The sequence below is a fragment of the Alosa pseudoharengus genome, unplaced genomic scaffold, assembly GCF_046254945.1.
Source record: "Alosa pseudoharengus isolate Yale_2024_CS ecotype anadromous, Long Island Sound unplaced genomic scaffold, YU_APseudo_1.1 YU_APseudo_1.1_scf_2, whole genome shotgun sequence".
Taxonomy (NCBI): Eukaryota; Metazoa; Chordata; class Actinopteri; order Clupeiformes; family Clupeidae; genus Alosa; species Alosa pseudoharengus.
In genome coordinates, this window is record NW_027468663.1 from 1,855,001 (window position 1) to 1,873,030 (window position 18,030).

At 40.5% G+C, this 18,030-nt stretch overlaps 1 protein-coding gene across 3 annotated transcripts in view; it reads left to right on the forward strand.

The window, feature by feature from the left end:
• Positions 1-18,030, forward strand: part of chd7 (chromodomain helicase DNA binding protein 7) — a 77,340-nt gene that overhangs the window by 41,012 nt on the left and 18,298 nt on the right. For all 3 annotated transcript variants that reach the window (XM_076293369.1, XM_076293371.1, XM_076293370.1), the window contains exons 15-23: positions 133-421; positions 679-889; positions 1,670-1,865; positions 2,018-2,185; positions 2,855-3,034; positions 3,121-3,231; positions 6,415-6,620; positions 13,293-13,492; positions 13,670-13,829. In XM_076293369.1, coding sequence (XP_076149484.1) covers positions 133-421; positions 679-889; positions 1,670-1,865; positions 2,018-2,185; positions 2,855-3,034; positions 3,121-3,231; positions 6,415-6,620; positions 13,293-13,492; positions 13,670-13,829 — 1,721 coding nt within the window. The remainder of the gene's footprint in view (positions 1-132; positions 422-678; positions 890-1,669; positions 1,866-2,017; positions 2,186-2,854; positions 3,035-3,120; positions 3,232-6,414; positions 6,621-13,292; positions 13,493-13,669; positions 13,830-18,030) is intronic.

Below are 18,030 nucleotides of genomic sequence, written 5' to 3' on the forward strand. Positions count from 1 at the left end.
CTGTCATTGTATATATCCTGTCCCATGCTGGATAAAGCATCTGTCCAGGCTATCTGATTCCTACATTTAATCACCATCTCACTCCTGACCTCTCACTTCTTTGATTACCCATTCCTCCTCACCCCAAAACAGGTTCAGAAGCTGCAGGGTATCCTGAAGCCCATGATGCTTCGGCGTCTAAAGGAGGATGTGGAGAAGAACCTGGCTCCCAAGGAAGAGACCATCATTGAGGTGGAGCTTACCAATGTGCAGAAGAAGTACTACCGTGCTATCCTGGAGAAAAACTTTACCTTTTTGTCAAAGGGTGGAGGTGGAGGTGGAGGTGGAGGTGGTGGTGGTGGTGGTGGATCCAGTGTACCTAACCTGCTGAACACAATGATGGAGCTGAGGAAATGCTGCAACCATCCCTACCTCGTCAATGGTATGTTTTCTAAAGTCTTAAAAAATGATTTTAGTGCTGTACAAATATGTTGTGTTCTTGTGACTGTTAAAAGTGTCTATACTGTGATGGCAAAATATACTGACCAAAACAAATCCCACTCATTGGGCTTAAATTTGGCATTAATTAATTAAGCAGGTTTGCCTTATAACTTCACATTTGATTAAAAAAAAAATTCTGCCCAGGGTTTGTGGCAAGGCTAAAAGGAAAATGACTAAATTAATGCTACTGCTATTTAGGTGCTGAAGAGAAGATACTGGAAGAATTCAGAGAAAGTCACTCCACTGAACACTCAGATTTCCAGCTCCAAGCTATGATCCAGGCAGCAGGCAAACTGGTGCTTATTGACAAGCTGCTGCCCAAGCTGAAGGCCGGCGGTCACCGTGTGCTCATTTTCTCTCAGATGGTGCGCTGTCTGGACATTTTAGAGGACTACCTCATCCAGAGAAGGTATTGTATTTTTTCTCAGTAATCACTGAATAGACCAGAATGCAATAGATATCCCTTTCAACTAAAGTGACAGGGCTTGAAATTGTCACCCGCCAAGTACCAGTAGCAAGTAGATTTTTGTATTGGCAGCTGAATTGTGGCAGGTAGTCGCCACTTTAGCGTGTAATATGGCTGCTCATCAACTCAGACTTCAGTTTGTCATGTTAAACTGGCTTGCCATATCAACTCTGCTTTGCGTCTGTGTCCTGTCTCCCTTCCTTTCAAAGATCAATGATTTACCAGGATTGTTTTTCCGATAATGACCAGCAAACAATACTAGGCTATTATGCCGCTCATTATAATTGCCAGAGCGAAAAAAGGAAACTTCACGAGTCTAAAAGTTATTTTGTTACCGTTTGCAGAGATAATGAAAACCCACACAAATAGCACGTAGCCTATTACTTGCTTACTTTCACTTTCAATGAAGTTCCATTGTGATCGCAAACAAACTATGCTGCACACGGAATGATATGGAAGATGTGATTCATAGATCAAAACCAGTTGCCATTGTCATATTTTTGCAGAGGTTACAAAATTATTGGACCTCCAAACATTGGGAATGCCCGTTCCTTTGAATGGAACATTCTGTAGCATTCTGAAGAGCCGTATAATAACACTTTCAAAATAATTAGGCTATGAAAAGGATTGTATAGTTTGGGCTGGTAAAAAACATGTCTGGATTTTTCATCTACCAGCCAAAAGGTTCATTTCGACCACTGTAACGTAATAAATATGGTGTAGGTACCCATATGAGCGGATTGATGGCAGAGTGAGGGGAAACCTTCGCCAGGCAGCTATTGACCGCTTTTCCCGGCCTGACTCGGACCGCTTCGTGTTTCTGCTGTGCACCCGGGCTGGAGGTCTGGGCATCAACCTGACTGCTGCAGACACCTGCATTATATTTGACTCTGACTGGAACCCACAGAATGACCTTCAAGTGAGTATTTTCACAGGAATAATGCAGGAGTCTAAATATGTTCTACAATACACAAAAGATCACAAAACTATATATATATATATATATATAAAAATATAAAATTCACTCCGTTTGAATTCTAACCAAGTTTGTTGTCTGTCTGTCTCTTCCAGGCTCAAGCTAGATGCCACAGAATAGGACAGAGCAAGGCTGTGAAAATCTATCGCCTCATCACCAGGAATTCTTATGAGAGGGAGATGTTTGATAAAGCCAGCTTGAAGTTAGGACTCGACAAAGCTGTGTTACAGTCAATGAGTGGCAGGGAGAACGCTGCTAATGGGGTATGAGTACACTTAAATCATCTCATTGCTAGGGATGTCATGATTCTCCAAATCCTCGATTCGATTTAATTTTCGATACTAGTCACGATTCGATTTTCAATGTTTTTTTAATATTACTATTAATGCATTCCTTATGATGTTTACTTTTTTTGTCCTTTTCCTATTCTGTTTTGGGGCTTTTATTTTGAAACCAATTTTGAAAAAAATTTTGGGAACCGTTGTATTAAAATAATTTTGGACTGTAACTAGATCATCTTTTCCCTTTGTAAGTTCAGTCAGTTAGTGTTAATTGACGTGAATGAACAACAAAATACTTCCACACCGATGATTTCAGGGTTGCGAGAGGGGCTTAGATTTCAGTTGGGTGATGTATTTTTTTTCCAACTGGCTGCAGCCTAAAGTTAAGGGAGTGTTGACGTCGCAGTTTAACACGTGTGTGTATGTGGTTTTGCGTATTGGCATACATGCTGGACGTGACATTGGGGGTGTGGCTACATCGTTGATTCTACCTTCCCGAAATTACATATCAATCTCGATTCTAAGTTAGTAATTTCAATCGATTTTGACTTAAAATCAAAATCATGACACCTCTACTCATTGCTATGTCTCACTGCAAACGTTATCCAGCCACGTATTCAGAATGAACAAGTTCTACCTTGTACAATTCAGGTTCAACAACTTTCCAAGAAGGAAGTTGAAGATCTCCTACGTAAGGGAGCATACGGAGCACTCATGGATGAAGAGGACGAAGGCTCCAAATTCTGTGAAGAAGACATTGACCAAATTTTACAGAGACGCACACAGACCATTACCATCGAATCAGAGGGCAAAGGTTCCACTTTTGCCAAGGTACATCCCTGACTATTAAACAAACACAGGGTATACACACACAGATATCATGCTTTCGTTTCTAATTTGTTTTTGATCGTCTCCAGGCCAGCTTTGTGTCCTCTGGAAACAGGACCGATATTTCTCTGGAGGACCCAGATTTCTGGCAGAAATGGGCAAAGAAAGCCGAGCTGGACCTGGATGCTATTAATGGAAGGGTAAGTCTGCTGCTTAAACACAATTAAATACAGGAGCCCCACTGCAGGAGGGGTAATGCCGCATGGGAATCGTAGTTTGGCACTGAGTGTTAATCTTCAGCAGCTTTCCTGCTTTGGTGAAGAAGTGAATGGATATGTTTGGCTTGTTAGACTGGTAAAGGAGAAGAGAAAGTTGTTTCTGCTAAATGTCATACATTACTGGCTCTGAGCCCTGCCTTGAAAATAATAATGCAGTAGATCCGAGGCCGGACACCACTGGTCCCGTAATAAATAACCACGTTTCTATTATTATATGGGAGTAGGTTGAGTGATGGGGTTAATCTCTATTTCAGTTTTGTAGACGATTCTCCATTTTAATCAATTTGTTTTATCTCTACCTGAACTCAAGATAAAACATGAAAAAAAAATTGCAAAAGGGTTCTCGACAGTTGTAGAAAGAAATGGCTGATCTTTAATGCAATATCTGCATTGCCCATTATCAGCAACCATTCATCCAACGTTCCAATGGCACATTCTGTTTACTAATCTGATATCATTTTAAAAGGCTAATCTGAGAAAACCTTGGAGAACCCTTTTGAAATTTTGTAAGCACATACAGTAATGTAATCTGAAAACTGCTGCCCTGATAAATGCAACTGATCTCAGCTGGTACTGGTGTCTATAATGGAGGGGAATCGAAATTTGTAAGTGACCTCAAACTTTTCACCAGTAGTGTATGTTGGATAAAGGTCAAAATAAATGTTGTATGCTTAGTGGACACTGTTGTACACACGCAAAGACGCACCTCTATTCACAGACTCAACGTGACGATCAGTCAATAGACGACCGATCGTCATCTCCAAAAGGCAGATATTCTCCTTCAGAATCAGAATAGGTGAATGATGGATCAAAGACTTCGTCACGTGAATGTTTTATTCACCATTTGGTGTATTTCTGCTTCAATTTGCACAAAAACTATAGACAGAATTGCAGTGTTTCCCATACATTAACTTATTTGTGGCGGCCCACCACAATATCAACGCTGACCACCACACAATGATTTTCCATGTTGTACTACTTCAATTGAATAAAATCCTTTCATTGTAGAGCTATGTGCACCTTTGTCAGTCTCTGTCCCTCAACAAACCTGCATGCATGTTTAAAGAAAACATAAAAAATCCTGCAAGGATTGTTGTTGGCATAGAAGACGACTGGCTAAATCGTGATTAAATCCGTTAGCATCATAACACCGTCACCTACCACCACAAATAGAATACAATTATGTGGGAAACATAATTCCACATCTATACAAACAAATGCACTTATTCTTCGTATTTTTTATTTGTGATTTACTACTTCCACTACACTTTGGCCGACATATTTGGGCGTGAATCGAAGCTCTGGATGTCTGTCATCTAGTGGTAGAGAGTACAAATGAGATCTATTGTCTGTTTTAATCAGTGTTGCTGTTTTGTTTCAATTTTGCGACTTTTCCGCTTAGAGGGTTAATGCAATGTGCATATGAAAGTATGAAATTGTTCGTCTTGGGGAGTTACACACCTACCAAAATTGGTGTGCATAGCTGAAACTATATGCCAACCACAATACGTCAAAATTGTTCATGTGCACAAAATCCTAAATATCTGACTTCCTGTTGGATGTGGCAAATGCAATGTACATAGTAAAAGTGTGCTTCACTGAAAGTATATGCCAGTCACGAGACTAAGTGACATAAGGGGGCACTATGGAGTCCATAGGCCACACCCGGGGACAAGCCTTTGTCCATGACCGCTTTATCGTACACGTGTTGCATGTGCCAAATTTCATGAGTTTTCGCCCATGGGAGCCACTTCAAAAAAGGCAAAGCGCGTTTTAAGTTTTAATTCCAAACACATCTACAGTAGGCAAAATGCATTTTTGCTTTCTTCAGTGTCCTCCAAATGTGGTCTTATTACCAGACGGTTCTATGGGCTGCCATGGCGGAAGAAGATATAATAAGAAAACATACAAACACAACGGGTGCCTACGCAGCTTCGCTGCTTGACCCCAATAAGAAAACGTAGAAACACAATGGGGCTTCGCTGCTTGGCCCCCAAAAAGATAGAAATACAATGGGGCTTCGCTGCTTGGCCCCCAATAATAAGAAAAGGTAGAATCACTAATGGGTCCTCGCAGCTTCACTGCTTGGCCCCCAAGAAGAAGAAAAGGTAGTATCACTAATGGTGTTTCGCTCCTTGGTCCCCAATTAGAAATGGTAGAAACACAATTGGGCTTCGCTGCTTGGCCCCTAATAATAATATCCTTACAGAAACAATAGGGCTTTTACACCATTCAGTTCTCGGGCCCTAATACATATTATAGGCCGATGTTTTTGGGCTTTATGCCTTTAATGATAGGACAGTGGAGAGTGACAGGAAGTGAATGGGAGAGAGAGCAGGGGTGGGATCCGGAAAGGATCACGGGGCGGGAATCGAACCCGGGTCGCCGGTGCAGGTGCCCCAGCCAGTTGCGCCACAGCTGGGGCTATTATAGGCCGATGTTAATGGGACACACACATAGATGTAGCCTAATGATAGATTTCTCACTCACCTGATTAATAAAGATTGATTTGATGTTACGAAAGTGAAAGTCTCCTTCAAAGTTGAATGGGTTCTTGTCTCATGCTGCTTACTTCAGCGCTTTATCAAGTAAAACCTGTCGAATTAAAGTAACTAAAAATGTAATTAAATTCACTGACATTACTATTACTACTACCACAAGTGTTATTGAATCGTTTCTAATCTCCTTTTTCTGGCAACAGTAGCATGACAACATTGTTTGGTGACTGACACAACAGAAGTTAACTTAAGTTTGGTGTACGTTTCGTAGGCAAGATCTATTCGGTGTGTACACCACATACACCAAATGCCTAGGGCTACATTGCTGTAAGCAGAACTTTCTATTTGCATGCATGATGTTTCTGCCTACTGTGAGTAGCTATGCAAGTAATCACCACAATGGTAGCCAGTTGGGAAAAGTTTTTTGCTTGTTTGTTTTTTTAAACTGATGGTAACTCCAAATAAGTGCTGCTTCTGATGTTTTTCACTGATCATTCACACAAGTAATTTGAGGCTTGATGTATTGAAGCAAAACTGGGGCACTTAATATTTTCCATTTTAGCATTTTCAGAAAAAAGGTTAAAACTGCATTGCTGTCTTTCTGCAGAACAACTTGGTGATTGACACACCACGAGTGCGGAAGCAGACTCGCCATTACAGTTCCATGAAAGAAGATGAGCTGATGGAGTACTCTGAGCTCGAGAGTGACTCTGAGGACAAGCCAATGGCCAAACCCAGAAGACCACAGGACCGGGCTCAAGGCTATTCACGTAGCGAGTGTTTTAGAGTGGAGAAAAACCTGCTTGTCTATGGGTAAGCAGCCTTACCTTAATCAGCTTCATGAGATGCAGATTGCTGAAATATTTCTGCTAAGGGAATGGGTATGTGTGTCAAAAGACTAAGGTGCCATTTTTGTATATATGCCAAGGGTATATTTTAGAGCCCGACCGATAAAGGATTTTGAAGGCCGATACCGATACAAATATTTGTTGATTTAAAAATCCGATATTCCGATATATCGGCCGATATTTTTTTTTTTTTCAGAAACGCGCAACAAAACATTAACAGATTTCCCTAACATTAGTTATTTGTAGTTATTTATGAGTATTGACTAAAATAATATGATAATGCATTTAAAAAAAAAACTAATTTTAAATAATATTGTCACAGTGGAACAGAGGAACATCGAAATATATTAAAGTTCTGATAAATAAAAATAGAAAATAGAAACTTAAGATATGAAACTTAGTCTTTTGAACAAAAACATAATAATAACAACAACCAAAGTTACCAGTATTAAAAGACTTAGTAAGCTTCATAAATATAACTTTGAACTAAGACTTAATAATTGCAAAAAATAATGATGACATTATTACTATCATCATCATTTGTATTATCATTAAACAAGATAAAGGTCACTCTTAAATGTTTGAGTGTGCGTGTGTAATAATTAGTCTTGCCTTATAAGCTACCTTATAATTAGAATGTCAGCTTGCTTATCCCTTTACCTGCACTTTTAAAATTATTTCCATCAAGCTACATCAAACCATTTTCAATCATCAGTTGCTGCCTGCCTTCTAAAACCTACTATTTAGTGATCTAAATCCATTATGTAACTCGTTAATGCTGCGGCTGTACGACAGTCTGAAACACACACTTGGCGTCATTGGATTTCACACACGTGTAAAAGAAAAGCTAACTTTTATGCACAAGCTACAATTTGCACAAGCTACGTTTGATACTTTTTCCCTATGTCTAAATGTTCACTCCTCGCACGTCTAACTTACATTTTACAATGCAGGGACTGTAACTACAGATATACTAGTTATAAATCATTACTTTATTCGTTCGTTGTGGTTTCCAAGCTCATTAATGTTAACGTTAGCGGTCTTCCACTGATATTCATGGCATTAGCTAGCTTTGTGGTTAGCTAGTCTATGATGAGCCCTAATTTAGCAATGGATAACGTCATACTGTAAATTGCAAAACATACGCTTTCAAAATAACAGGCCGGGGAGAGATGTTACGTCTCACTGCTATAACAACCGTCACGCTATTAAAGAAATACATCTTCAGTCACATTGTCAAAAGTTAAAAGGACAGACAGTCAACTACACTGTAACAACGTAACGTAATTACTAGCTAATTCCGCTTCACTCTCAGCTTATTTACTGTAACAGCAGCAAAACTGGACATTGTTTTCACGAATTTGTCATGCTTATTTGAGTTAAGAGAACTGATGGGGATGTTCTTTTAATTGTTATTTCAAGCAATGTATGTCTCGTGACCAAATCACCATGAACACACTTCACTGATGATCTCTCTCGCGGATAACTGGTTCTCTCTGCCCGACTCTGGCTGGATCAGCAGGTTGCAGGATGTGTGGCGCGTTATACACGAGTGTTGCCAGCAGGGACGGTGTAGAGTGCCCTCTGGTGGACAAACTATATATATAACGCCAACACTCATGACATGGATGAAAGGGTGTTTCGTCCGTTTTTATTTTATTTTTAAAATATTCATTTATCGGCCATTATAAATGCCGATACCGATAGTTTTGAAAATGCCTAATATTGGCCGATAATATCGGCCCGCCGATAAATCGGTCGGGCTCTAGTATATTTTCTTATCTAGTTTTGCTATAATTTTCCATAATTCACTCTCACAACATATCTGTAAACCTGCTCCACTTATTCCAGTTACAACTCTATTGAATGTTAGTGAGTTGCGTCAGTTCTGTCTTCCTGTTCTTATTTACCCATGGATCATGAAGGGACCTGGTCTTCCTAGCTGCCCACCAGCGTTGTGACCCACATTGACTGCCTTTCCCTGGGGCAGCATTGGGCATGCAGCTATCCAATGCACACATTTAATTAAGTGCCAGGCTTCTGCACTCGCCAAACTAATCATGGCTGGCTGCACGCACCATGTCTGACCAGGCCCTTGTTTTTCTTTTTCTTTTTTCAGACTTGTCTAGGCCCTTAGGCTAAATGGCAAATTGGATCCGTCGAGTCTGAGGGACAGTGTCTCATTGAATGGTTTCAGGGAGAGAAAACTGCATGTAGAAGCATGGAATCAGATCAGAAGGCCTATGATTTAGAGTCCCCCATCCAACCACAGACGCTCCTCTCAGGCCTCGTATAGCCCCCAGGGCTCAGACTGTTTTTCTATATGTATTGAAGGTAGGGGGAACCTCCCCAGCTCATGTTGCACATTATGGGGAAAAGTACCTATTGCCCCTCTCTCCAATCAGAAATGGGAGATAAATTGAAATGCACTATACCTTATTTTAATGACTATGTAGGTGCAAAGGATTTCCAATGTCCCCCACTTCCAACATCCCTAGCCATCAAATGTTAACCTTCATGCATTGTTGATTGTCATTCATAGTTCCTGGTTGGCCTGGTGTTGAATTGACTTGGACTACTTCAGAAATATTCCCATTGTTCTTATGTTACCATTAGAGATGAATTGGTATGACAATTTCATATCAAGATTATAGGCATCAACATTATCACGTTTAAATGTGCCAGAAATGTTCAAAAAGTAGGCTATATTAAAAACCCCAAATAAAATGTGCGGTTGCATTAACAATGCAGTTTGCGGTTGCATGAACAAAACATTTGTAGCCAATATCGAATGTAAACATATGAAAATCATGCTAAATGTGCATTACACGTGGCACCTGAAAAGTGGTGCAAAATTGCAACCAACTTCTATGTAAGGGATAATGTATAGAACACCGGTCATTATGGGGAAAATAAGTCCCGACAGGGCGAACCGGACGCGGAGGGGTCTTGTTTCGCCCTGAAGGGGCTTTTTTTCCCATAATGACCGGCGTTCTATACATTATCCCGCTTATTATACGGCTACTTGCCAAAACGTAAAAATAAACTCCATGATATGTCTCTTTACACTTATTTGTTACCGTTTCGTCGTGGCTTTTGCTGAGAAACAAATAGTTCGCAACACACGCTGAACTTGAATAAAACATTCTTTAGAACACAGCTGATCAACCGTCTGCTTTCACTTTTGAATGAAGTTCCAAGCGCAAACTCCGTTGCCATTGACATCGGTCATTCTTGTTTTCAGAGGTCCTTTCCCAAGAAATAATGACCGCTAGAACTTTCGGAAATCCCATTCAAGTCAATGGAGCATTCTACTTGCATTGTGAAGAGCCGTATAATAAGCCCAAATAATAATTTCCAATTTGAGCGCTCTGAGCAGTAGTAAAGCTCTAAAAATGGCAAATGGACCACATTTGTTAAGTCACACAAATTGTATTGCCCAGGTTGTGTCTGACCAGAAGGGTTAAGCCAGAGACTTTCTAATGAGGAGACACAGCACTCAAAAAATCCTCCATAGAAATGCATGGGGTTAGTTTGTAACGCCGTTGTCTACACATATCCCACCCCTTCCTCGCCAAAACGTCGACATGTGTATACATTGAGCCAATCATGTGTTGTGAACTCGCTGCTGGAGCACGGTTGGTGTCGTGAAGCCTTGCGCACGCACATTTCTGCCGAATAGGATGCCCGATGAGTACCCAAAAAGCGTTGCAATATGGCTGCCGAGTGGAGGGACTTGCCTAAAAGGACTTTGGTTAAGCTTTCTAAAGAAGCTTTTCGATTTACAGTCACAGAGATAGATAGGTGGATAGATACTTTTCTTGCCACACAACAATGTTTGTGGTATTTTTGTTACATGATTTAGCTCAATCCAATGAAGAAATAATTAGAGATGGAATTTTAGGGCCTATAACGATAACCGATATTTATTGGTTTGTTGTGGCCGATACTGATACGATAACTGATAATATTACTGTTGAAGAAAAATTGTGAAAAGTGAATTGGGGACAGTATTTAATAAGCATCATTTAATTGCAGTAATTTTCCTAATTTTGCCTAAGGAAGTATAGTGTTTCTTGAGCCTTCTTGATAATGTGAGAGACTCTGAAAGAATTTGCAGTGGGAAATTTACACCAGTCAAGGTTATGGGCTGGTCACATATAATAACTGGGGCAATGGTGTTAGGCCTCATCCTCAAATCGACAACTATTTCCTTACTCTTTAAGGCGTTGAGATTGTTGTTGCCGCACCAGTCTACAGCCCAGTTGACCTCTGCGGTATTGAGACTCATCATTATCACTTATGAGGCCAATGATTGTGGCGTCATCTGCATATTTGAACATTTTGACCGAGTGGTGGCAAGCTATCAAGTCATTGGTATAGATGGAGAAAACCACACAGCTTTGTGGAGCACCAGTGTTGAGAGTCAGAGGGCATGGTGTAGTATTATTAGCCTTGACTGCTTGACTAATGTTGCTCAGAAAGACCAGTATCCAATGGCACAGAGTTGTATTAATATTCATGCCTTGAAGCCTGGAGAATAGTATGAGAGGATTGATTGTATTGAAGGCCGAGAAGTCGATGAACAAGATACGTGCATAGGTGTTGCTCAATTATAGGTGTTACAGAGTGAATGTAATGTCCCATTGAATGCAATTGAGCCCAAAAACTAGGAAATTTTCTAGGTCGAATTCATATCGAGCCAGTGGACGTGTTGACAGATAAATCTGGCAAGTGTGTGCAGTTCGTTTTTAGCTTGAACTTCAATACATAGTATAACCACCTCGCTACCCAATCTAACTAGCTGAACTAAACAGCAATGCTTGATTTGGAATGTTATTCAACAGAATTCAAGAGGGAGCAGAGTTGTTCCATGTTCATTAGCTGGCTAGTTGTTCCATCAGAGCCCGTCTACGGAGAGCCTGGCCACTCCGTATTAAGTCCCATTGTACCGAATTTTGGTTGCAGTTCCACCAGAGTTCCACTGGGGGCGATCGCCATGAGTGCAGAATGAATGGGAGTCAATGGAGCTAGACGGCTAAATTTGTCTCTTTCACCTGATTGTCGTTGACAAATCTCAGATTTGATTGTAGTTTGTATAACTTTAACATGGGTTATAAGTCAAAAGTTAAATAAATACTTATGTCCCTTTGATTTCTTACAGGTTGGGTCGTTGTTGCCCATAACACGCTAGCATTGTGCTAATGAATGACGTCAGACACGTTTGAAAGGCTTTTTAGAACAATTAAGTGACTTTTTAAAAAATATAATACTCAACCAAGTCTATTTTCTTTGCCTCCCCTTTCGAAAACAATATTCAAATTACTTGAAAAAAAAGTATAACCCGAGAAAAGTGGATTTTGAGGGGTACAGCTCCATAGACCTCCATGCATTCTGCACTTGTGGACGAGCGCCCTCATGTGAAACCACAGGAGGAACTGCAACCAGTTCAGAAACCGGAAGTTTTCCGAGAGTGGCAGTTCTCCCTTTATTAGACATTCTCTGGTTCCATGTTCATTAGCTGGCTAGTTGTTCCATGTTCATTAGCTGGCTAGTTGTTCCATGTTCATTAGCTAGCTAGTTGTCCATATTAAAGGGAAACTTGGCAGGATTAGCTATATTTCCCCCTCTGGAGAAATTGTGCATTATGCTACTTCAAACTGTGGAAAAAAGTAACGATAAAGCACATGGATTTGTTTACAAGCTAGCGAAACGGTTAGCATAAGTTCGGCAGAACAATGTGGATGTTACAAGGTAAGAAACACAATTTAAAACGAGTTTCTTGTTTCTCACTTCTCTTTCCGGGACGGTAGTCTCAATGTTGCAAGGTTGGTTTTCCGCCTGGTGGCGCTAGGGGCAGCGGGGAAAGTCACCATTTCCACCGGAACAGGTCATTTAACCATCCAAATGATTTCTAAATGGGTTTATTATGTTGAAATAGTTGCCAAGTTCCCCTTTAAGCCAGCAATAAATCGGGTCACAAGTCAACTACATTTTCACACCACATTTTCCCAAGTAAACTAAATATCCGGTCTATCTGTAGTTCTCCTGCTGTCTGTGGTCCATGGTACACAATATATTTCCAGTAGGGTAAAACAAATCTGCACAAATTCCTGTTTGCTACAGGGGTAACATATGAGTTCATATGAGCGAGTGCCTTGAGAAGGCGGTCACTGCCTGCCTTTTTCGCTTGACGAAAAAGCGTACAAGCTGTGCATGTGTCTGGGATGCTGCTGCTAACTTCGATTGATGTCGGACTGTTGGTTGGTGGTGGTTGACGTTATCATATCAGCAAGTTTCAGACAATCATGTTTTTTTTTATTTATATATATATATATATATATATATATATATATATATCTCAAATCTATCATTCTGGAATTGATGATTCACTATAGAATCAGCAATTGTCATCATCATCTCAAATTGCCACTTGTTTAGCCAAATGAAGAACCAGCTAAAACTTCAGTTTTTTTGTCTTGCAGTAAACTCAGTCAACTTTCAATGCTGTATTAATGCAGATGACACTACATTCTCTACTCTCCTTATATCTTGTCTGATGTGTTTCACCCTCCCTGTTCTCTAATCCTTTTATCTCTCTTTTTCCACTCCTCACCTTCTCCCCTTTGCTGATTAGCTGGGGCCGCTGGAGAGATATTCTCTCTCATGGTCGCTTCAAGCGTCCTCTGCGGGAGCGGGATGTGGAAACCATCTGCCGTGCTCTGCTGGCCTATTGCCTGCTGCACTACCGTGGTGATGAGAACATCAAGAGCTTCATCTGGGACCTCATCACACCCACTGAAGATGGCCAGAGCCGCACACTCTCAAATCACTCTGGTGAGACTCCCTATTACTGCACCCGACTTCTGTGTAACCCAGCTGCTTGACGTAACATATTTATGGACACAGATTCATGGATGTTTTGACATGATGCATGCATTGTCTTCGACATGTTCTGGCTGAGAGGTATGTTTTTCTGGTGGTGGTGTAGAATAATTCTGCTCCTCTTTTCAGGCCTGTCTGCTCCTGTGCCTCGAGGACGTAAAGGAAAAAAGGGCAAGTGTCAGGCCCCCCAGACTCACACACCTCAGGCAGATTGGCTGGCTGACTGCAACCCTGATGTTCTGCTGCAGGAGGATAGCTACAAGAGACATCTCAAACACCACTGCAACAAGTAAGCTCATGCCATATGGGAGGAATTGGTTAGTTCACAACACATAAATTACTTCTCCATATACGTATGTTTAATGCAGATGTTGAATGTTATCCTCACTGATTTGAAAGGTCTTTGTTACTTAAAATGGATCTGCTAATGTTCAGCCGGAAAGTTGTGAATAGTATCTGTTGACTTATTTGAGGACATTGGACAACTAGTTGTTTTTGTCATGAATATCAGTTTGGTCTCTTTGAGCATCCTTAGTTGTTACACTGGTGCATGGTATTGTTAGCATTTGAAATGGCAGTTCACAGGGCTTTAAGTATTCAGCACAGTGCCGGATCTCTGATGTGCAGCGCATAAATGTGATTGGGGGGGAAGAAAAAGACATTGTTGTAGATTTCACCTATGATATGAGAGGAACACAGCTCTCGTTCTAACTAGCCTAATGTTACTTGCCAAACAGAAGTAGAGCAGTGTGGGTCTTGGCAAAATCGTCTGGTTGAGATCCGATGTAAAAATAGTGGAGCAAATATTTGGTGAACATTGTGGTGCATTGTCAGCACTTTTGACCTTTTGAATGACTCATCATTTTTGTTAGAGGCCAAACATTCAGTTTGTAGCCTAAGAAAGTCAACATTTGGTTGAAGGTAGCCAACAGGATTCATTTATGGTTGTCAATTATATTACCAAATATAGGCTTGGTGTACAGAGTAAATATTTCTCACAAGTATAGTTTAAATAGTTGAGTGACAGTAGAAACAATATCCTCATTTGTTAATTCAGAATTAGTTGTTTTATATCTTGTTGATATTTTTAATATTGCAATTAGTGTTCTTTATAGGCAGCTTTTGTTTTTGTTCTGTTAGCAAAACTAAATCACAATCACAGTTCAACACATAATATTTTTTAGATGCCCTCAATGCTAGAGATGTCCGATAATATCGGCCCACCGATATTATCGGCCCGATATTAGCATAAAAATGTAATATCTGTTAATATCGTTATCGGATTTTTTTTGCCTTAAAACCGATAAAATAATGCTTGCGTTACACCCAAATAGTGCCTATGCGCTCCTGAAGCGTTTACCGGCGCACAGATGATGACCTCATCAAGCTGCGTCTTGAAGCATACAAACAAGCTGGATGGCTGCAGTAACAAACTTGCCCGCTCTGTTTCAACATTATGTCTGTGGTTTGGAATTGGCCATGGCCGTCGTAGCCCTTTGAGTTGGCCGTGACGCCCCTTTGAAAATCAGAGGTTTACAGGCCACGGTGGCCTTGGTGCCCCCTTCTTTAAATATTCTGCTTTGCGTCCTACTAATAGCGATATATATTTAGCCTATGGCCAAATTACGCAGTGGAGAAAGTGACAGCGCAAGAAAGTGCGTCCAAATTAACCCATTCTTCTCAGTTGAACTACTCGCGAAGTAGCCTACTCATCACACAGACATCACAAGTATCACATGAAAGAGCTTTTTCTCAGCTTTTAAACGATGTTAGCCGCTAATTGCTGTGGTGAACGGTTCGCGAGAAAAGTAAATAATATCATTCAATCATAAATTCTACTGAAGGTTTTGCGTCCATCTCCCTACCCATTCATCTCGGTGGAATACTTCAGAACCCTTCGTTTAACATATGACAAACCATATATCAGAATAAACAGCAGACCTTACCGAACAGAAAGGTGTAAATCAGTCCCCTGTACAGTTAGCCGTTCCAGACTAATCCCGTTTTGAATTTGCAGTAAATTTCAACATACATGGATGTCTCCAAATTTGGGATTTAAGTTTTACACTGTGTTTAAATTGTTCCACATTATTTCATAACGGGCCAAATACAAAACAAATATTACAAATGTCGCCTAGATATCGGTAAATCAGAGGACAGCTGACTGTAAGAGTTTGTGAAAGTAGCCTTAATGATCACAAAAGGCTAAGCATGCATCTAGGCTATTTGAGTTTCTTGCTGAGCTGTGCTTATTGAGTGCTATGTGCTATGATTTCATAACAGGCCAAATATAAAATAAATGTTAAATATAGCCTAGATATCTGAAAATATTAGATGATCAGATGATTTACAGTTATATGTAATATGTCATGTTTTATGTTTTTGTATACAGTGATGCAGGTCTACTGCAGTGAATACAACTTTGATCATTTTTATAGCCTACTACTGTATAGTTAACTTTGGCCTTGGTGCCCTGACATGGGGCCTTTGTGCCCCCCACCAAATATGCCCAACTGAAGGCCAAGTTGTTCCAAGCCTGATTGTGGGTATGGCCCGTTATGTACTTCACCTCAAGCCTGAAGTATTTTTTGTAGCTCAAACAAATGTTTTCAAAATTGTGCAGTATAGTTGCTTGCCACATTGTAATTGACTCATATTTGTGCATTCATTCAATTAAGGTGATTGAGTTTTAGTTAAAGAAACCGTTCATGAAGCATCCTACAAATGCAGGCTCATTTAACACAGAAAAAGGGTAGCCTGTCATACACTATGCCTGTTATTTTAGTTGGCTTTACATTCTGCTATGTTGCACATAGTTGTTCAGGTACAATGTTTTATCATTTGTGAAGAAGTCAAATTTGCCCTATTTGTTGTGGGCATTGTCAAGATTATCTCAGGGAGAGTGTAATCCAAACTGTTGTTTGAGACAATTAAAAAATAAACATGGCACTTTTTCCATTTTTCTTATTTTGCACAGACAATGTTAACATTTGGAAAGCCTTGTTGCATTCAAGAATGCATCCAGTGGGGCATCACAATAACATTAAGCATGTTGTGTTAATTCCACAACAGGAGATATGTGATATGTTTTTTTTTTTATATGTTAGTTTTGAGGAAAAATATCCCACATATCGACATCGGTATCAGCTGATATCGGAATCGAAATTTGAGAGTTGGACAATATCGGCATATCGGATATCGGCAAAAAAGCCAATATCGGACATCCCTACTCAATGCCCTTTACTTAATTTCTGTGGATTTTAGAACATTGACTGATGTGTATGTTATGTAATTAGTTACATATTAAGCAGTGTTTCCCATACATTGACTTATTTGTGGCGGCCCACCACAATATCAACATTGACCACCACACAATGATTTTTCAGGTTGTACTGAATTGTGCTTAAAGCTGGTTAGCATCATAACCACGCTGCGCTAATTTGTTAAAAACTGTTGCATTCAAGTTAATTCTGCAAACCTACTGCCACAAATAGAATTAAATTCTGTGGGAAACACTGTTAAGTGTACGCTTTTATAAAAATCTATGAAGCATTCAAACCAGCCCCATTATTTGTTATATTGGGTTCTTGGGACACTTACTTGCTCATGAAGCTTAAGTAACTTTCTTTTTTTTGTGGCTACCTCAACAGTGTTTCAACTTCAACAAATCAGCTTTGTGCTATGTCCTCCAAAATATTCTAGACTGAATGGTTATTTAAGACTTCATTGTTCTGTCTTTCAAAAGAGGGGATAAACCTGTATGCCATTATTGGCCTGTTGCCTGATCAACTCTTGCCTCTTTTGTTTTGCTGAGGCCTCTTGAGTTTCAGGTCATAAATAATTTCTGTGGCTCTGGCTAACAGTATTGTTGTTGACATATTGGCTGAAGCCGCTTTAGGAAAGGAAAGAAGCCTTCTAGCTGCCTCTTTCCCTTGCCTCCTCCGTTTCTAATGTTCTTCCAGGGGGGCGGTTGATGGAGTAATGGCAAAAAAAAATTACAGGCTGATGAGTATGAAGTTTCTTTTTCATCTCGCCAACCATCTGTTTTACCCACTTCTCAAAGTTGCTCCTCCTGTGAGAGAGAGACTGAGAGAAAGTGTTATGTAGGCTCATCCTGTTAACCACAGAGTCCAACATCCATGTAGAAGAAATGCTTTAGACAGGAAATGAAACTGGAAAGGTTGTCAGAGGTAGCTGTTGAAGATTTGTGTGTGTATGCGCATGCACACTTTATGGGCAGCTTCCCTGAGTGAGGCAATGGCTGCGGCGATGTGCCAGGCCAGGTGCCAGGCAGACCTGTTGGAAGCGGGTGAAAGGCGGCACACACTGAGGTGATTATGGGCCGCCATCTGTCAGGCATGAGGGGGAGAGAGAGCGAAAGAGCTGGGCTGGGGGAGGGGGAGTGGCAACGCAGCGTGGCTAATCAGACCTGGCAGCATGATGGATGAGCTGTGGCACATGCCAAAGAGCTGCTGCTACCGCTGCTGGCA